At 47.7% G+C, this 21,094-nt stretch overlaps 2 protein-coding genes across 4 annotated transcripts in view; both read left to right on the top strand.

Annotated features, from left to right (window-relative positions):
* Nucleotides 1–348: 348 nt before the first annotated feature.
* LOC123854681 (large ribosomal subunit protein eL31-like) lies at nt 349–994 on the top strand. Its single transcript, XM_054511156.2, has 2 exons — nt 349–449; nt 556–994. The coding sequence occupies exons 1-2, from the start codon at nt 349–351 to the stop codon at nt 959–961; spliced, it is 507 nt and encodes a 168-aa protein (XP_054367131.1). The 3' UTR covers nt 962–994.
* A 5,764-nt stretch (nt 995–6,758) lies between these two features.
* Nucleotides 6,759–21,094, top strand: part of PRPSAP1 (phosphoribosyl pyrophosphate synthetase associated protein 1) — a 29,357-nt gene continuing 15,021 nt past the window's right edge. The window contains exons 1-4 of one of the 3 annotated variants that reach the window (XM_064582533.1): nt 6,759–7,142; nt 8,476–8,520; nt 11,296–11,348; nt 15,340–15,406. In XM_064582533.1, the coding sequence (XP_064438603.1) occupies nt 6,973–7,142; nt 8,476–8,520; nt 11,296–11,348; nt 15,340–15,406 (335 nt within the window). In that variant the 5' untranslated portion in view covers nt 6,759–6,972. The remainder of the gene's footprint in view (nt 7,143–8,475; nt 8,521–11,295; nt 11,349–15,339; nt 15,407–21,094) is intronic. The other 2 variants (XM_064582532.1, XM_064582534.1) reach the window with 2 other exon arrangements.

Genomic DNA, 21,094 nt, shown 5'->3' with positions numbered 1-21,094 from the left:
GGGGAGACTCAGAGTTGTCCCCAGGGAGTGGCAAGGAGCTGGACTTTCACTCCCTGGCTCTTCTCTGGGCTGCCCTGTGACTCGCCGGACCAAGGCCCTTTGACATTGCTGCTTTGAAACATGGGGAGATCTGTCAGCTCTCACTTTGTCTCCACAAAAATACGCACAGATCATTTCTTTTTTCTTTTCTTTTTTTAAAGTAGGCTCCGTGCCCAGTGTGGAGCCCAGCGGGGGGCTGGAACTCACAACCCAAGATCAAGACCTGAGCCAAGATCAAGAGTCAGGACCCAATAATGGGACCACGTGGCAGCGACCGCTCAAGGAACTCAAGGACCAGTAGGGGGCACTATGGAGCGACTAACTGGTTATACCCAAGACCTGCTCTCCCCTCTTGCTGAGCACATGGCTGCCCTGCTAGAAATAATGACCGTCTCCGGCCTCGTCTGCAGGCTCACCCCAGGACTGAGTCCACAAATACATGTTGAGCACCTACTATGTGCCAGGACCTGGAATATTTTAGGAGCCATCAGGATGCCACATTAATTGTTTATAAAGTGTGGCTTTCCAACCAGGGCCCGGCAGAGTGGCTCCCGCAAAGAAGGGTGGCGAGAAGAAGAAGGGCCGTTCTGCCATCCACGAGGTAGTGATCAGAGAATACACCATCAACATTCACAAGCGCATCCACGGAGTGGGTTTCCAGAAGCGTGCCCCTCGGGCACTCAAAGAGATCCGGAAGTTTGCCACAAAGGAGATGGGAACTCCAGATGTGCGCATTGACACCAGGCTCAACAAAGCTGTCTGGGCCAAAGGAATAAGGAATGTTCCATACCGTATCCGTGTGTGGTTGTCCAGAAAACATAACGAGGATGAAGATTCACCAAACAAGCTCTACACACTGGTTACCTATGTACCTGTCACCACTTTCAAAAATCTACAGATAGTTAATGTGGATGAGAACTAATCGCTGATTGTCAAATAAAGGTATAAAACTGAAAGAAAAAAAAGGGTGGGGTGGGGTGGGGCACCTGGCTGCCTCAGTTGGTGGAGCATGCGACTCTTGATCTCGGGGTTGTGAGTTCAAGCCCCATGTTGGGCATAGAGATTATCTATTTTTTAATTTAATTTAATTTTAATTTTTTTTTAAGAGAGAGAGAGAATGCCCACGGTGGGGGGGAGGAGCAGAGGGAGAGGGAGAGAGAATCTTAACCAGGCTGCATGCTCAGCATGGAGCCTGACACAGGGCTCAATCTCATGACCCTGAGATCATGGACCTGAGCTGAAATCAAGTGTCAGATGTTTAACCGACTGAGCCACCCAGGCCCCGAGATTACTTAAAACAAAAAAAAATCTTTAGGGGCGTCTGGGTGGCTCACTCGTTCGTTGAGCGTCTGCCTTCGGCTCAGGTCATGATCCCAGGGTCCTGGGATCGAGCCCCGCATCAGGCTCCCTGCTCCGCAGGAAGCCTGCTTCTCCCTCTCCCACTCTCCCTGCTTGTGTTCCCTCTCTTGCTCTTTCTGTCAAATAAATAAATAAAATCTTAAAAAAAAAAAAACTTTAAAAAAAAGAAAAAGAAAATAATCTGGGGAAAACTTTCAACAGTATAATCCAAATGTTCATTTTTATTTTTTTAAAGATTGTATTTATTTATTTATTTATTTATTTATTGAGAGAGAAAGAGAGTGCACGAAGGGGAGGGGTAGAGGAAGAAGAGAGAATCTCCAGCGGACTTCCCGCTGAGCACGGAGCCCAGTGCAGGGCTTGTTCTCATGACCCTGAGATCACCACCCAAGCCAAAATCAAGAGCCAGACGCTCAACCGAGCCACCCAGGCACCCCCAAATGGTCATTTTTAATGAAGCATCACATTAAAACAGAACATGGCTCTGCTGTTCTTGATCCCAAGCTGAGATGACCCACCTCCCCTAAGGGTGCTTCTGGTGACAGTAGGTGCCCAAATCCCAGCTTCATCCTGAGACAGTCTAGGAGCCTGGCTGTCTTCCGGGGACCATGAGATGGCTCCCAAATGGTTATCCCAAATTCATCTTTCGTGGCCCTTCCTCCCCATCTCATCAGTGGAGTGATAAGGGATGTTTGTAGGAACTTTGGCACTGGGGCTTTGTGAGAGTGAGTACTTCCCAATCTTACATTTTGTGATTTCTTATCGAGACTCCTACAGTTGAGATGGGCTGGCTGCACCCGATGGATCCAGATATAGATCCCGTCCAGAGATAGGGATGCAAGGATGAACAGAGTCCATCCCTGCCTTTTGGAGTTAAGTCTGGTGGGAGATAAACAATCACCCAGCCAGTGAGGACCAGCTGGGGACAGGCTAAGCTGCTCTCCGAGCCGATCCGACCTTATCTGCATGTGTAACAGAGCAGAGGTGGGTGGTCTAAGGCTGGCCAGGTCAGCCAGCGGCCCAGGTGGTGAGCTGGCTCTTCCATCCTCAACATGTGGCCTCCATATCTGGACCAACAGTGGATGTGCCAGGGGTGTCCATTCCTGACAGTGGAAGACCAGGGGGGAGGAGAGGCCTGGGCACTGCACGCATCACTTCCGTTCTCCCTCGACTGGCCAAATGTGGGCACGTGGCTGTATTAGCTGCAAGGAAGGTTGGGCCAGGACCCCAGCTGGGCTGGTTCTAACATTAAAAGGAAGAAAGGATAAATGATATAGGGTCATGACTGGCGGTCTTTACAAAATATAAATTTGCAAGTGTGACCAGTGTCTAAGAATGTATTGCTGGGAGAGCCAATACCAGGGGACTTTGATCTAGTCAGAGAGGTCTGAGAAGGCTCTCTAGGGCTGAGGATGAATAAGAATGGAGTGGGTGGTAAGGAGGAGCGAGAACAGCACATGCAAAAGCCCTGTGGCAACCGGAGACGAGGCCAGTCAGGGTGATGCCGACTGGAAGAATAAGAGGATAAAACTGAAGACCCAGGAATGGGCGAGATCACAAGGAGGTTGTCTTTATTCTAAAAGTGACAGGCAGCCACAGATAGGTTTTTTTTTTTTTTTTTTTAAGATTTTATTTATTTATTTATTTGAGAGAGAGAGAGAAACAGCATGAGAGGGAAGAGGATCAGAGGGAGAAGCAGGCTCCCCGCTGAGCCGGGAGCTCGATGTGGGACTCAATCCCAGGATTCCGGGATCATGACCTGAGCCGAAGGCAGTCGCTTAACCAACTGAGCTACCCAGGCGCCCGCCACAGATAGGTTTTGAGGGGAGTTACTATCACATCCGTATATGTAAAGTTCGCTCCAGCTTGTGTGGAGAATGCATTACTAAGTATTTCCCAAACTTGTTGAATCAGAAGCATTAGAAAGAAGCATAGACTCCGATCCATCAGGTGATTCTTAGGACAGATTAAGTGGAGGAGGTCCCAGATGAGAAGGATGAGAAAGAGATCACTATGAAGGAACCCACTGGGGGGGGGGCCCCCCCGCTGACCCTAGTGACAGGCCTGTGAGCGGGGGGGCAAGGGGCTGGGAGGGATGCCAGAGGTAATTCAGAAGGTAGAAAGACAAACCTTGTTACCCCTCTCCGGAACCCCCTTCCTCTGCTCTCTTGTGTGTGTGTGTGTGTGTGTGTGTGTGTGTGTGGTTAGTTTGTTTGCTTTTGGCCTTCTGCAGTAGGCAGAATAATAGCTCCCCAAAGATGCTGACATCCTATCCTCAGAACCTGTGAATAGGTTACTTTATATGGTGATAGGGACTTCACAGATGTGAAGTGAAGGTCCTCGAGATGGGAGATTATACCGCATATCCCGTTGAGTCCAATGAAATTACAAGGGTCCTTATCAGAGGGAGGTAGGAGTGTCAGAGTGGGAAAGGACATGACGATGGAAGCGCAGATCAGAGAGAGAGAGATTTGAAGATGCTGGTGTTCAAGAGGGGGGCCACGAGCAACGAATGCACGTAGCCTCTAGAGAGTGGAAAAGGCAAGGAAACAGATTCTCCTCCGGAACCTCCAGAAGGAATGCAGCCCTGCCAACACCGTGATTTTAGGGCTTATGACCTCGACGACTATAAGGTCATAAATTTGTGTTGTTTTAGGCCACTATGTTTGTGGTACTTTGTTACTGCTGCAAGAGGAAAAACCTGCTAACATATTACATAAATTACTCATTTATGATGTTTGTTCATTTTTTGTTCTTTTAAATCTCTCTTCCCCTGCTAGATTGTACCCCTCCAGGGTAGGAATTTCTGTCTTGGGGCGCCTGGGTGTCTCAGTCGTTAAGTGTCTGCCTTCGGCTCAGGTCATGATCCCAGGGTCCTGGAATTGAACCCTGCATCGGGCTTCCTGCTTGGCGGGAAGCCTGATTCTCCCTCTCCCACTCCCCCTGCTTGTGTTCCCTGTCTCGCTGTGTCTCTCTCTCTCTCTGTCAAATAAATAAATAAAATCTTAAAAAAAAAAAAATGAATTTCTGTCTTTTTTTCCTTTACTAAAGTATCCCAAACACCTAAAACAGGCCTGGCAAATAGCAGGTGCTGAGTAAATGTTAACACATGGATAAGCGGATAGATGTAGAAAGCAAGGGGAAGAAAAGAGTAAAAGATGATAAATCGTGGGATTTATTGGCTGGGAACCTCATGGTCATGTTCACTCACAGGGGGAAAAGAGGAGGAGGTACAATTCAAGGAGACCTGAGCAAATGAACATGGTACAGGGGTTCTGGGGGATACAGATAGGAAAATGTGAAGGGAAGTGCTTTCCTTTTGTTTTAGAAGGGAATATAAGGTGTGGGGCGCCTGGCCGGCTCAGTCAGTAGAGCATGTGACTCTTGATCTCAGGGTTGTGAGTTTGAGCCCCACGTTTGGTGTAGAGATTACTTAAAAATAAAAGCTTTAAAAAAAAAAAGGTGACAAGGCTTATGGTTAAATAATTTGGGGGGCACCTGGGTGGCTCAGTCGGTTAAGCCGCTGACTTTTGGTTTTGACTTCAGGTCATGATCTCAGGGTGGTGGGATGGAGCCCGGCCACAGGCTCCTGCTCAGCTTGGAATCTGCTTGAGATCTTTCTCTCTCCCTCTGCCCCTCGCCCTCCCCACTAGAGCACTCTCTCTCAAAAATAAATAAATAAAATCTTCAAAAAATAATAAAAATAAAAAATAATTTGGCTTAGGCTATTTAGCTCACGTGCTTTAAAAACATTTATTTTATTTTATTATTATTATTATTATTTATTTTTTTTTAAAGATTTTATTTATTTATTTGCGAGAGAGAGAATGAGAGACAGAGAGCATGAGAGGGGGGAGGTCAGAGGGAGCAGCAGACCCCCGCTGAGCAGGGAGCCCGATGCGGGACTCGATCCAGGAACTCCAGGATCATGACCTGAGCCGAAGGCAGTCGCTTAACCAACTGAGCCACCCAGGCGCCCCTATTATTATTATTTTTTAATTTAACCTGTCCCAAGGGGAGGGAGAGGGTGGGTGGGGCAGTAATTCTGGAAAGCCAGCAGAATGTAGACCAGGCTGCTGCAGGCCCCAGAATAGTTCAGTTTCCGAATCCTAAAGCTTTAGGATTGTGAGCCTTCCTGAGGTGATGAGTCACAATCTATTGTTGCCTCAGGCCCAATGTCACAGCAGGCAGAGTCCCTAAAAGATATTTTCAGAAGACGGTACTGTGTGTGTTGAGAAGCACAACACCGGCCTCCCTCCCCAATCCTGGGGCAGCTGATAACTAGTGATCCAAAGGCTTCCCCTCCTTTCACTTCTTGGGTCTCATTCAACATGTATTGATTGCGTGCCTCTGGAACCCATAACACTGCACTAGACACTGGGAAATCTGAACCCCAAACTATACACAATCTTTTTTTTTTTTAAGATTTTATTTATTTATTTGACAGGGATAGACACAGCGAGAGAGGGAACACAAGCAGGGGGAGTGGGAGAGGGAAAGGGAGAAGCAGGCTTCCCGCTGAGCAGGGAGCCCGACGCGGGGCTCGATCCCAGGACCCCGGGACCATGACCTGGGCCGAAGGCAGACGCTTAACGACGGAGCCGCCCAGGCGCCCCAGCTGTACACAATCTTGCCCCAAGAGGGTTTACATCCTAGTTGGGAAGACAGATGGTCCACAACGGTAAAATGAAACACAAGCATCTATGCGTGGTATCATACATACAGTATGATACGGTACAGTCCGGGGGCGGAGGGTGGCTTACTGGGATTGAGGTGATCTAGCACGCAGACGCTACTCCCCATAGGTCTCTGAGGGACGGGGGCTTGTGCAAGAGGAGGAAGAAGGGCTTCCACGATTGAGAGCAAAGCGGTAACTGGCAGGAGTCCTTTGACCCGTTCAAGGAACTCTGCCTTAGGTGCAGATACGAGGTTAGAGCCTGTTTGGGGAACACAGAGCAGGCTCGGGTCCACGCACACCACCTCTGGGGCACCGCAGCAGCCCGCGGAAAACAACGCCGCCTCCACTTTTCAAACCAATCCCAGCTGGGCGCTCGAGCCTCGCCCCGCGCTCCGGCTGGGTTAGCATAGAGGCGCAGAGCTAGATCGTCAACCTCCACGGCCGCAGACATTTTGGATGCTGGCAGAAAAGCTGGCAAAGGCTGGGACCACTCTCAAGTGAGGTCGCACGGCCCAAGAACGAGAGGGCAAAAGAGCTCCCGTGGGAGCGACAAAAGCAAGCAGCGGGGCGATTCGTGAGGCTCCCCTGGGCACAACAAGCTTTGGAAGAGTTGTCCACCGCCCTGCCCTCATCTGAGATGGCGGCCCCGGGGACGCTCTAGCCGGTGCCTCTCCGCGGCCCAGAGGGGCGGTGTCCTGGCCGCCGGCTCTGAGGTGGCCGATACGCCGGTCGCGGCGAGCGTGGGTTCCGCCCCAGCCCTCGGCGGCCTCGGGTGCGAGGACCGTGAGGGTCTCGGGCCTCTCCCCTCCCGTGCCTGGGGTCTCGGCGCCTTCCCCCGCCGGACCCCGCGCCTCGCGACCGCCCGGGTCAGAGCCGCTCCGGGCGCGGGCCGGACGATGCCCAAGAAGCTGCTGCTGCTGCCCCCGCTCTCCGCGTCCTCGACCCTCCGCGCCCCGCGAGCCCGCCCCGCCGCCCGCCCGGCCATGAACGCCGCCCGCACCGGCTACCGAGTCTTCTCGGCCAACTCCACGGCCGCCTGCACCGAGCTGGCCAAGCGCATCACCGAGTAAGGGGGCGGGGCGGGGCCCTGACCGGGGGGCGTCCCGGCGCCCCTTCCCTCCGCGTCGCCCTGCACCCGGCCCGCGGAGTCACGGTCCTGCGGGCTCTGGACCGGGCCGACTCTCGCGGGTGGCCCTTCTGCGGCGGGGACGCGGCCGGCCGACTCTCTGACTTCTCCCCGCGCGGGGTTCCTTGCACCGCTCGCCCTCTCGCCCTCTCGCCCTCGCCCCACTCCCACTTCCCGGGCCGGGGTGGGGGGAGGCTGTCGTCACCCCGGAGGAAGCGCCTGGACCGGGGGGCTCTGGGCGCGGCTCCCTGTCCCACGGCGGGAGTTGACCTCGGAGACAGGTCGCCCCCACCCCCAGGTCTCCTCGGTGGGCCCGAGGCCCGCAGGTCCCGGAGCTGGGACACGCACGACCGGGCCTGGCGGCGCCGGGGACCTGCCACACTTGGGGGACGGCGGCACTAGGGGGGCGGCTGCGGGGCCTTGCGGGTGGAAGGCGCGGGATGCCCCAGTGAAGCAGAGGTGGAGCGGAGGGCAGGGAGAGCAAGGCGACCCCAGGGGAACAGATTTGTCGGAGTTAGTGGTAGAAATGATAAGTCTGATCGTCTTTCCTAAGTCGACTTTAGACTCGATCAAAGTCTTTGCCTCTCCGTATGTTTTTAACCCAAGGAAGCCAGTGATCTCAAGTGGCTTCTGGGGTCCGACAGCTCTGAGATGCCTTTTCAGTCTTGCCTCTTACTAGCCCTGTGTGGCACTGGGCAAGAGACTTGATTTTCCCGAATTTCACTGGTAAGATAAGGACGGTGCTCTCTAACTGGGCAGGAACATCGTGAGCATGAACAAAATAATGACGATAAAGCATGAAACAGAGCAGAGGCTCACAGTGGCCCTCTGAATAATACCTCTTTTCTAGTTGGCTCTGTTGGAGAGTCCCAGAGCTCTAATGTAAAGGAAGGGCCTTAGGAGCCCTTTCCAGATAAACTTGTGACAAACGCAAGATATAAAATGAATAGCTTGTTTTTTAACATTCAAAGTCATTTTTGTATCTTAAGCGATTTACATCAGAGTTCCTCTGGGTTTTTTGGAGTTGATAAATAATTGCAAGAATCGGTTTTTAGATTCTAGATGGAAATGTAGAAGGGAAACTTTAGTCATATTTTCTCAGTAATACCCATGTTCTTTTCAGTTGGAGTTTTAAGTGAGTTCAGAAGAGTAAATCCTTTTGCAACCTACTACCTAGTTTCTGTTTCTAACCCCTGATAAATGTCTGGCTTTTTGAGGCCAACTAAAATGCTAACTTTAAATGTAAAGCTCATATTTGTTTATTTTGGGTCAGATTTACGACAGTGACCTTGCTGAGAGAGGAGGGCACATTTAAAAGGTCAATTGTTTTGCTTTTTAAATATTAGGTTCTTCCCTACCTTGTTCCAGAAATGTGTTAAATTACTGTAAATAATATTTGTAAATACTTCCTTTATCTGTTTCATATATGGAGTTTCTGAGTAAGATTTTATTTGAAAAAAGGCCTTTACCACTAGGCAAAGTTTGAAGGTCCCTGAGGTTATGATATTTTATTTCCTGATTGCTTTTGGATCTGAACTTCCAAGCAGGAATTTTCACAAACATTTTGGTTATGCACTTTAATCAATAAAAAAGTTAGGTGGGTTACATTCCCAGGATGTGTATAAGTTACACGTATGTTAGAATTAACCCCCAGTGGGGCGCCTGGGTGGCTCAGTTGTTGGGCGTCTGCCTTTGGCTCAGGTTGTGGTCCTGGGGTTCTGGGGTCGAGCCCTGCATCCAGCTCCCTGCTCAGCGGGAGGCCGGCTTCTCCCTCTCCCGCTCCCCCTACTTGTATTCTCTCTCTAGCTGTGTCTCTCTCTGTCAAATAAATGAAGTCTTTAAAAAAAAAAAAAGAACCCCCAGTATCCTTCATCCAGTTTCAATTTAGCAACTTTTTGTTAATCTTATTTCATTTACTTTCCCCATCTCTCACCTTTTTTTGGCTGGAGTTTTGTTTTATTTTGTTAAGTAAGCTCTATACCCAACATGGGGCTTGAACTCATGACCAGGAGATCAAGAGTTACATGCTTATTGGGGAGCCTGGGTGGCTCAGTTGGTTAAGCGACTGCCTTCGGCTCAGGTCATGATCCTGGAGTCCCTGGATCAAGTCCCGCGTCGGGCTCCCTGCTCGGCAGGGAGTCTGCTTCGTCCTCTGACCCTATCCCCTCTCATGTGTTCTCTCTCTCTCATTCTCTCTCTCTCAAATAAATAAATAAAATCTTTAAAAAAAAAAGAGTTACATGCTTACTGACTGAGCCATCCAGGCACCCTAAGGAGTATTTTTTTAAATTATGGTAAAATATACGTAACATAAAATGTACCATTTAACCATTTTTAAGTGTATAATTCAGTGGCATTAAGTACATCTACAGTGTTGTATAACTGTCACCAAGATCCATTTCCAGAACTTTTTCATTATGCCAAACAGAACCTCCATATCTAACTAACTCCCCAATCCCTTCCCTCCCAGTCCCTGGTAATTTCTGTTCTACTTTCTGTGTCTGAATTTGCCTATTTCTGAGTACCTATTTTAAATGGAATCATGCAATATTTGTCTTTTGTGTCTGACTTAGAATAATAATTTTTTCAGGGTTCATATAGCATATATCAGAATTTCATTCCTTTTTAAGGCTGAATAGTATTCCATTGTAGACCTGACTGGAATAAGTTTATTTTTTTATTTATACTGTGCACACTGCTTGTTAATTGTTTATTTATCAAGAGAAACTATTTCATACCCCAGGATTCATGTTTCATAGTTGGGGAACACAGGTCAGTGACAGACTTCATGGAACGCAACCCAAAGAAATTCTTTATGTTCCAACATCACTTTGCACTCTGAAAGATACCAGCCTTCTTCATCTCAAAATCGATCATGGAATCGTAATTTCTGTAGAAATCTATGTATGTCTCCTTTCTTGGTTCAGCCACAGCAAACTTGAGAGAAAGCTGCTCCCCGCCGGGTTACAAGAATGCTCCACGGTCTGAAATGGCGGGCGCTTGGCCAGAAGGCCTTGCATCTGAGGTGTCATCCAAGCCCTGAAAGCCGCGGTAGTCCCTCTCAATACAAACCTCAAACCCCATGTCCTTGCTCACTGCTCCACGGCATACCTGGCTGGAGTATTTCTAAACAGGTTCCATCCCCGTGTCATAATATTTCACTCGTCAAAGTGGTAATGCTAGCTGATAATTAAAAAAAACGACCACAGGGGTGCCTGGCTGGCTTAGTTGGTAGATCATGCAGCTCTTGATCTCCAGGTCGTGAGTTTAAGCCCCACGTTGGGTGTAGAGCTCACTTAAAAATAAAATCTTTGATGCCGTTAATTCCTTTTTTTTTTTTTAAAGATTTTATTTATTTATTTGACAGAGAAAGACACAGCGAGAGAGGGAACACAAACGGGGAGTGGGAGAGGGAGAAGCAGACTCCCCGCCGAGCAGGGAGCCCGATGCGGGACTCGATCCTGGGACTCCAGGATCATGACCTGAGCCGAAGGCAGTCGCTTAACCAACTGAGCCACCCAGGCGCCCTGATGCCATTAATTCCTTAATATCATTTAATACTGATCCTTGTTCATATTTCCCTCACTCTCTCAAAAAAGGCTTTTTATAATTGGTTTGTTCTAATCAGGATCCAAACAAGATTCACACCGCATTTGGTTAATGTCTATATACTTCTGTATATACTCTATAAAGTATATATATATAAAGTATATATTTACTCTATAAAGTCTATATGCTTTTGACAGTTGAGGCCTTTACCTCTGGCTTGTGGTTTTGCAACTAGCGCTAATAACCAGGCGTTTGTGTGGAAATGATTTTGCAAGACCGTTATGATTCAGAAAACAATGAACTGGACATGAAACTTTGGCCGCAGACCCCAGTAGAGGAGGGTGTCACAAAGTGGTGGGCGCTTGAAGCTGCTTGTGGAGGGGTAGCAGATGTGTAGTTCTTAATGCGTTAAACTTTCTGAACTTTCTGTTTTTTTGGGAAAGAATGCTGGTCTAGTTATTTTAGCCTTTTTGTTGAACTACGCATATGAACTGGAGGGCTTTTTTTAAAGAGCATTCTTTAATTGCCTTTCCCCCCCACATAGGCGTCTTGGTGCTGAATTGGGGAAATCTGTGGTCTATCAAGAGACCAATGGAGGTGAGTTAAAATGATTTCTTAAACATCCTTTTTTTTTTTTTTAAGTTTTTTTTATTTATTCATGAGAGATAGAGAGAGAGAGGCAGAGGCAGAGGGAGAAGCAGGCTCCCCGCGGAGCAGGGAGCCTGATGCGGGACTCGATCCCAGGACCCTGGGATCATGACCTGAGCTGAAGGCAGACGCTTAACCGACTGAGCCACCCAGGTGTCCCGCTTAAACATCCTTTGTTCTCTGTTTAGTCAACAGATATGTTTTAATTTAATTAATTAATTTATTTATTTATTAAAGATTTTATTTATTTATTTGAGAGAGAGAGAATGAGAGAGCACATGAGAGGGGGGAGGGTCAGAGGGAGAAGCAGGCTCCCCGCTGAGCAGGGAGCCCGACGCGGGACTCGATCCCAGGACTCCAGGATCATGACCCGAGCTGAAGGTAGTCGCCTAACCAACTGAGCCACCCAGGCGCCCCACCAACAGGTATGTTTTTAAAAGGCAGATATTACGTGCAACACAAAAACATTTTTCTCTTTAACATCAGGTCTAAGCCATTACGCTCTACTTCCCTCCAAGTCTTGATTTCTTTCTTTGTTCTCTTTCTTAGTTTCCTTCCCCTCTTCCCAAGATAGTGCAAGTGTCCTGTCATTTTACAATGAAAAAAGGAGAGATGTAGAGAATATGTTTTTTTCTTCTATATTGGGCTACATTTGATAAATACCTTTTACATTTATCTGTCTCATTAGGTCATCAACTGGTATCAAGAGCAGTCTGTTACCAGGTAGTAATGACTTATTGAAAAACCATCTTTGAGTTCTTTCATCCGCAAATTTTGCTCTCAGGTCTCTTGTAGACTCTCATCCTGGGTTAATAACCCATTTTTGCTTCCGTTTGCATTTCTGTGGAAAATTGTAACATTAAATGATAATGCTTGAAAGCCCTTTGTTGATGGCCAGTGTCCTAGCAAATGCTGCATCATCAGTCTCCCTAGTGTGGCCACATACTTCAGACTATAATGCCCTGCGGAGACCAGTTAATATAAAATAATTTGGAGCTATTTTTGCGAAGCTGAAACCTAGGTTTATGACCCTGTGCTTCCTTTTTTCTTTCTAAGGTATTAACTATCTATGATAAATTACTAAGACATAATGATGTTCAGGGATCTAAAAAAACAAGGTATTTGAAAAGGGAAAGGTAACTTAATGGATAGTTTAGTGGAAAGCACTTAACACCCAGGATGTTATAAGTTCCATGTGTGTTATAATTAGCCCATAGATATCCTTCAGCCAGCTTCCACACTTAGTAACTTTTTTTTTAAGTTTTATTTAAGTAATCTCTACAACCCATGTGGGGTTTGAGCTCAGGACCCCAAGATCAAGAGTCCCATGCTCCTCTGACAGAGCCAGCCAGGCGTCCCCATACTTAGTAACTTTCTACTTGGTGACTAGAAACTTTATCTACTGCCAAGACAGGAGATGTTGGTATTTAAAAACCTAAAGGTGGGGGCACCTGGGTGGCTCAGTCCATCAAGTGTCCGACTCGATTTCTGCTTAGATCATGATCTCAGGGTGGTGAGATTCAGCCCCGAGTCGTGCTCAGTGGGTGGGATCTGCTTGAGATTCTCTCTTCCTCTCCCTCTGCCCCTCCTCCTGCCCTCTCTCTCAAATAAATCTTTAAAAACAAAAAACCCCTAATGGTGAATGCAGATAGGTGAGCTAGTCTATTTATCAATAACGATCTTAATTTATGGTGATGGCATTTGGGAATCTCCTGAAAATAAGCACCAGAGGAGGAGAAGATGGTTTAATGAAGACCTTTATCAGGATGCCTGGGTGGCTCAGTCAGTTAAGCCTCTGACTTTTGGTTTTGGCTCAGGTTATGATCTTGGGGTCCTGGGATTGAACCTGCCTCAGGCTTTGTGCTCAGCTAGGGGCCTGCTTGAGATTCTTTCTCTTCTCTCCCTGCTTGCACACACTCTCTCTCTCAAATAAATAAATAAATCTTTAAAACATCTTTAAAAAAAATGAAGACCTTTTTCTCCATCCTTCCATCACTGTTCTAGGCCTCTTCTCCCTTCCTCCCTCTCCTTCCCTCTCCTCCCCTCTCCTTCTCTCCCTCTCTCTGGCTGTTACAGTAGCTTGTTAACAGGCTTTCCTGCCTCCATTTTCAGTCTCCCTAGGCCATTCTACTCACCTCCACCAAGGTGTTTCCAAAATGCAAATGTTTTTGACTTATCCCTGCTGAAATCCTGCGGGCTAGAGTCCGGTCTCCTTAGCATCCACACAGGGCCCTTTGGGATCTGAGCTCTGCCCTCACTGCTTATCATCCATCCTGTCTGACATGTGCGCTGTGACTCACGAATACACCTTCAGTCTGTCGGCTTCTCACACCTCCGCTGCCGCCCTCCGGTCTGGACCACTGTCCTTGCTTGCCGGGACTCCTGCAGAACCAACTAGGGTAGCCTTCCTGTGCCACTGTCGCCGTCCAGCTTTCTTCACACAGCAGTCAGAGATCACACCCCCTCCCATCCTCAACTCCTCCCCCAGTGGCTCTCCTGTCACCCTTAGAATGAAGTCCAGACTCCTGCATGGTCTGGCCCCCGCTGGCTACCTGACCCCTCGCTCTCCTCCTCATTCACTGCGTTTTCCAAGCGGGTAACTGGCTAGCCCTCTGCGTGGCACACTCTGCCCCCATATCTCTGCATGTTCCATGCTCCCTTCCTCGGTACACGTTCCAGCTTGTGGTGAAGCCATCGTTCCCAGCCCTATTATTCTCTCTCCTGGTCTTTTTCTTTTTTTTAAGATTTATTTATTAGGGGCGCCTGGGTGGCTCAGTCGTTAAGCGTCTGCCTTCGGCTCAGGTCATGATCCCAGGGTCCTGGGATCGAGCCCCGCATCGGGCTCCCTGCTCCGCGGGAAGCCTGCTTCTCCCTCTCCCACTCCCCCTGCTTGTGTTCCCTCTCTCGCTGTGTCTCTCTCTGTCAAATAAATAAATAAAATCTTTAAAAAAAAAAATAAGATTTGGGGTGCCTGGGTGGCTCAGTTGGTTAAGCGACTGCCTTCGGCTCAGGTCATGATCCTGGAGTCCCGGGATCGAGTCCCACGTCGGGCTCCCTGCTCAGCAGGGAGTCTGCCTCTCTCTCTGACCCTCCCCCCTCTCATGCTCTCTATCTCATTCTCTCTCTCAAATAAATAAATAAAATCTTAAAAAAAAAAAAAGATTTATTTATTAGAGAGAGTGTGCACGAATGGAGTGAGGGGCAGAAGGAGAGAATCCTCAAGCAGACTCCCCACCGAGCAGGAACCCTGATGCAGGGCTCGATCCCACGACCCATGAGATCACCACCTGAGCTGACACCAAGAGTCAGACGTTCAACCAACTGAGCCACCCAGGCGCCCCTCTTTTTGTTTTTGTTTTTTTTAAGTAGGCTCCACGCCCAATATTGGGCTTGAACTCTTAATCCTGAAATCAAGAGTTGCCTACTCTCCCAACTGAGCCAGTTGGTACCCCATCTCTTGGTCTTTTTCTGGCACATTGGCCTGAAGAGTCTGCCAGCCTTTGGCATTGTGTTGTCTCTCCTAGATCGGTCTTCATCCACTTGGTCCAGGTCCTCCACTTTGGGACCCCAAGGACAGGGCCTGACCCAGAGGAGGCCTTGGCATTTGTTGAAAGAAGGATGTTAACCTTTGACCTCCTTATTTGCTGTAGACTTTTCCCCAAGCCTCTCGTCTTTATTTTGGTGTTGGATTTTCTTTTTTGAACCTTGAGATTTTCTGTGGACCTGTTGGTGTTACTTTTGCCTTTTGGCATATTTTTGGCTTATTTTCCCTTTAGCTTCACATTTTTTGAATACGTGTCATTCTGAGATCTATTGAGAATTTATTTTGGTACACTAGATGAAGTGTTGGTTTAGATTCATCTCTACTCCCTCCAGCTGCTGCCTAATTGTTGTATCATGAAGTGCTTTTCTTAAGCAATAGAACTTTTTTATTTTTCAGAAACAAGAGTTGAAATAAAAGAGTCTGTTCGTGGCCAAGATATTTTCATTATACAGACAATACCCAGGTAAGAGCACTACTTTATGTATCCCTTTTCCTCTAAAAACCTTAGTGATGCAAGTCACTATGTTATCATATAAACAACAATTGAGTTTCTTTCACTATAAATGTGTTTGCATGTTCAACTGAATGCTTACCAAAATCCAGTTGTAGGCTTTTAACATTCCTACCCTGTTTGTCACATTGTACTATTGATCTTCCTCTCCAAGCTTAAACCACTCAAGGGGAAAAATACCTTCCTTACCTCCATATGCACTGAACCTAGTCCATGTCTGCTCCTCTCTGCTAAAAAGCTTTTTGTTGTTAAATACAATGCATAGCTGCTGCCGATTTGTACCCATCAAGACAGTTTTTCACTTTATTATGTTCAGTTAGTCAGCATATAGTACATTATTAGCTTTTTTTTTTTTTTTTAAAGATTCCATTTATTTATTTGAGAGAGAGAGAATGAGAGGGAGGAGGGTCAGAGGGAGAAGCGGGCTCCCTGCTCGGCGGGATGCGGGACTCGATCCCGGGACTCCAGGATCATGACCTGAGCCGAAGGCAGTCGCTTAACCAACTGAGCCACCCAGGCGCCCCTACATTATTAGCTTTTGATTGCACTGTATTTTTTTTTGCACAGTGGCCCGTTTCTAGCTGTCTATTGTAGATAGCATCTGCCACCCCTTCCCTTAGGGGAAATCCTAGCCTACCTGAGGGTGACCTTCCCTGTGGGATTATCTCCTCTCATCCCCTCCCAGGGAATGGGGTAGTTAGGCTATGTGTGTCTTTGAAAAATGCAGACCTTCATGTCTTGGTTAATTTAGATTCCTGAGACTGTCAGTAATAAGAATGGCGCCGAACACCAGCAGTGTGCACCCACTTACATGTATCATCTTTCATCCTTAAACCACATCGGGTTTGGAAGCTATTCTGAGCCTCAGTGACAATGTGACTTGTAATAAGAACATATTTGGGGGAACCTGGCTGGCTCAGTCGGTAGAGCATGCAGCTCTTGATCGCAAGGTTGTGAGTTTGATCCCCACTTTGGGTGTGGAGCCTACTTAAAATGTAAATAATTAATTATTTTTAAAAAAGATTTTATTTATTTATTTGAGAGAGAGAATGAGAGACAGAGAGCACGAGCGGGAAGAAGGTCAGAGGGAGAAGCAGACCCCCCGCTGAGCAAGGAGCCCGATGTGGGACTCGATCCTGGGACTCCAGGATCATGACCTGAGCCGAAGGCAGTCGCTTAACCAACTGAGCCACCCAGGTGCCCATTTAATTAATTAATTTAAAGAGACGCCTGGGTGGCTCAGTTGTTAGGCGTCTGCCTTTTGCTCGGTTCATGGTCCCAGGGTCCTGGGATCAAGCCCCGAATCGGGCTCCCTGCTCAGTGGGAGGCCTGCTTCTCCCTCTCCCGCTCCCCCTGCTTGTGTTCCCTCTCTCGCTGTGTCTCTGTCAAATAAGTAAATAAAATCTTTAATTAAAGGGCTCCTGGGTGGCTCAGTTGTTGAGCAACTGCCTTCGGCTCAGGTCATGGTCCCAGAGTCCTGGGATCGAGCCCCACATCGGGCTCCCTGCTCGGCGGGGAGCCTGCTTCTCCCTCTCCCACTCCCCCTGCTTGTGTTCCCTCTCTCGCTGTGTCTCTCTCTGTCAAATAAATAAATAAAATCTTAAAAAAAAAATCTTTAATTAAAAATAAATAAAAAAGAGAGAAAGAAATATATATTTGGTCTTCCTTTCCTGGTGCTGAGTTCCTAAAACCCTTGGAATTTCCTAAGGGATAAGAGAAATAAAGGTGTCTTTTGTATTTAACAAGCCCCCTTTCAACCACACCTGAGGTGGTTTTTGGAAAGCACCTAGATAAGCTGAGATGGGGGCTTTTCGCCAGGGGAACCAACAGCCAGGGGAACCAACAGCCCGTTAGAGTTGGAACTTTCAGCCCCTCCCTTCCCCTGGGGGGTGGGGTGAATCAGTCATCAGTAGCCTATACGGAGGTGCCTGCAGCAAAAACCTGCAGGCGTCCTATTTGTCTTAGCGGTGATCAGGAAGATTCCAGGAAACGAAATTGCCTTTGTAGTATTGGTACATAGGGCGCAGTGTTGATGGCTACTCCTCTGTCGCCCGCTAGTCCTCCAGCAATTTGGGTTTTGTGCTGGTTGCCTCCTGGTCATGGCATTCTTCTTGCCTAGTGCTCTGCTCGATGCTGCACCTTGGGAAGGAGGAGGAGACCTGTGGGTCTTTCCCGGGAGTAAAATGCTGCGTAGTGAGGGCCCTGGGACACCCCTCGAGGCTGCCCTCTGGTGTTGTGCCTGTCACCCTGGCTTTTGTCCTTGGAGAAGGGTAAGGCTGCATTGTCCTCATTGCCACTGCTGCGGCCGCCTCCCCAATAGCTCTGATACGGGGGCTCACCTTCCGAAACCACTCAGAGCTTGCAGCCTATTTCTTGTGACCACTCCAGTGAAGGTACATCTTTGATTGCTGAGGGTGGAATTGAAGTATTTGGAAATGGCAAAAAGCCATTCAGAAGGAAGTGATTTTGTTGCATGAGTGAAATGTGTGATACTCGAGGAGCTTTCAGTTATACTGAGCAAGGAAAGTAAAATGGATATGAAGCTTACCAAGTGTTTCTTGAAGGACAATTTCCCTGTTTATGTTACAAGCTCCAGTGTGTTGGTGTAACGTAAGAAGGGTCACTAAAAGCACATTTACAACTTATTTGTTGCAGATGGTTAATTCTTGGGGTCGGGGGTGGGGGAAATCCTACCCCATCACCGTATCGTTGTGACTTCCATCTATGGTCTTGGCCTCGCTTTGCAGTCCCGCTCTGTTCAGTTGATGTATATAGACCGTGTCTGTTTTCTTACATTTGTCTTTGTCTCTCAAAAATGACAGAGCAGTAAGGGTCGAATTTAATATAGGATGTGCTTATCTTAGGGGAAAGAAAAACCAGTCAGTTGGTAAACGATTAAGATTGTCCTACTTAGATACAAAGGCCACAAGAACTAGCCAGGATGTACTTGGAACAGTCTTAGGGAACAGATAAACAAAGTAGAGGCTGCCAGCCAACTTTTCTTCACCCTGCTAGCCCACAGATTAACTGCCTGGTGTCCAATTTGTCTAGTGTCTGGCAGTGAATGGGGAAAGCCAATGTGACAAAGGCTCTTTTGTTGCCTTCCTGACCAAAGGGGTGGGGCATGGGAGGCTTTCCTTAGCCTTGGGCTGGAGGATGTTGAATCCCTTGGCATAGGTCATTAGGAAAAGGAACAAGTAGAAAATGAAAGCTCATGGCAGAAATTAGTAATTAATGGAAGGAAAGTTACGCTGAAATCAAGGCCCTTCCGAAATTGTTCATCTTGTTACGTTAACATCTTACTATCTGGGCCCACCTTGTGGTGTGCTATCGAAACCTCATTGTAGCCCATGGTTGTGTGTTATAAATGCTGTCACAAGGCCAGCTAAAAGCCCACCACCTGGACAGATACTCTTCCAGAATCTATTAAATTAACTTCAACTCTGAGTATATTGTTGCATTGACATCTGATGTAAGAAACCACGGCCAGGGGGCGCCTGGGTGGCTCAGTCGTTAAGCGTCTGCCTTCGGCTCAGGTCTGGGATCGAGCCCCACATGGGGCTCCCTGCTCCGCGGGAAGCCTGCTTCTCCCTCTCCACTCCCCCTGCTTGTGTTCCCTCTCACACTGTCTCTCTCTGTCAAATGAATAAATAAAATCTTAAAAAAGGAAGCCACGGACGGTGGAGCTTTTATGCTGCCACACGCTATCACACCAGTGGAAGGTTAAGAAAGCTCTGATTGTATTTCTAACATTGACCGACAGTCTGTATGCAGAAGAGGATTTCGGCTATAGTGTATATGATGCCCGGTGTTCGGTCTAGATTTGGACTCCTGAGTTATTTACACACTATCCTTCAAGGACTGTGTAGCCTTCCAGCTGAACATTCAGAACCCACAGGCATCAGTTTTGATGGGGGAAGGGATGGGGGAAGGGACGCTCTCCCCTCTGTGGAATCAAGTATGAAAGCCTTTGGGAGGCAGAATATTGAGTTAGATGTGCTCCTTCTTGGGACAGATGATTACCACAGGGTGGTCCAGTGTGGGTCTCTGGCATTTTCTTGAGATGTCATCAGCCTTGTTTGCCATTTTATCTTCACCACCTAACACTGTGCCTGATTCATGTTGCTCAATAAATATTTGTTGAATGTATGAATGAACTAACATTGATCAAGTATAATGAATTCCCAAATACCTTGAAAGTGTTTGGTAAGTGTTTTGTCCTGATTTTACCAAACGATTGTGTGTCCTCTAACCTTTTGATGCCAGACTTGGGACATTATTAATTTGGGAGGATGAGGAGGAAAATGCTCCAATATATTTCAGAGGAAGGAAACAACTGGAAAATAGTGTAACCTGTCAGCAATCCAAAAGGAATGTTGTAGTTGTCTTGAAGTCAAATCCTGAATCAATTATATCTACCCTCTGGGAGAAACGCTTTTATGACAGAACCCTGAAATACTTACAAAAAATCCAAATTACAAAGGTGAGGTTGGGAGTTCTCTAAGTTGAATGTGGATGTGGAAAACACCGTCAGAGGACAACGATGTCTCCAGTGTCTCACTCCCAGATGTACTAAGGATGGGCGCCCTTGGAGAGAGAGGCAAACAAACTGGGAGACTGGGAGGATATGGTCTCTCTGTCCTTCAGGCTAAAAAGCAATCTCGTGATGAATATTTCATTTAACTACTTAAGCATTATGAAGTCTCTGCTATGTTGATGGCAAGCTTTCCATTTTGCTCCAAATGAGGGCAGCCTCACTGCTATATATGGACAATTCAAGAACTGACACCTCAGAGTCTACTCCTCACATAGAAACTACATGGGAAATGATCCTCTTTCTCAGGAAGGCAAGGGAGATACACTCCTGACCCAAAAGAGGGGGTGTTTGAGGACTCTTGGATAATCCAAGGAGGAGTGGGAAGAGGCTAGAGAGGGAAGGTTGAGCATTGGAAGAGTATCCGAAGGACTTCAAGACTCTCACCAATTTTTTTTTTCCTGTCTTTGGAGGATAGGGGAAAGTGATCTGAACTGGGTTACGAGGCCCCCGGGCAGGGTACCTCACCACAGCCATTGAGCTCACTTCCCTGGCTGTGAGAGTCTGTTCCAAGCTCAGGCTGAGGCATCTGCCAGGCCCCATCCCCAAGGGCCGGTCCACTGCATCTCCTACCCAGTCCGCCCTCAGGAGCAACGAGCTGCATTCTCTGAAAACTCACCTCTTTTGAAACTAAGGGAGGATCCTGTTAGGGCCACTTTCCAGGCAACGTGGGGTAGAGTGACGCAAGGCACTCAGCTCCTGAGGGCCCCACTGATGAGCTTCCCTCCACCCTAAGGTTCTTGCCTTTTTTAAGGGCAGAGCCCACCTTAGGCTCGATCAGTCGTGGCAAGGGGTAGCAATCCACATTCCTTAAAATCGGAAGTAGCCTTTCCTTTGAATATCTTCCAGATTCATATTTCTTTCTTTGTCTCTCTGGGTAATCTTTGTCGGGCATCTGTGTATCTTCAGAAAAAAGGAATGAGGAGATTTTTGAAAACTTAGATCCAAGACCTCCCCATCCTGCCGCCTACCCTCTACCCTGTGAAGAACAAAGAGAACAAATCCTTTCTGGCCCTGGCAGCTCAACAGCAGGGCAGTGGGTTTCC

This window comes from Mirounga angustirostris, unplaced genomic scaffold, assembly GCF_029215605.1.
Source record: "Mirounga angustirostris isolate CCGP_5_RB_7025 unplaced genomic scaffold, mMirAng1.0.hap1 SCAF_17, whole genome shotgun sequence".
Lineage (NCBI taxonomy): Eukaryota > Metazoa > Chordata > Mammalia > Carnivora > Phocidae > Mirounga > Mirounga angustirostris.
Note: the sequence above shows the minus strand (reverse complement) of the source record. Positions and strands in the feature narration are given on the sequence as shown.

Coding starts and splice junctions, on each gene's coding strand:
- LOC123854681 (XM_054511156.2), top strand. CDS start 349: ATGGAGCGACTAACTGGTTATACCCAAGACCTGCTCTCCCCTCTTGCT. Junction 450..555: donor GTCTCCGGCCTCGTCTGCAG/GCTCACCCCAGG, acceptor TTGTTTATAAAG/TGTGGCTTTCCAACCAGGGC.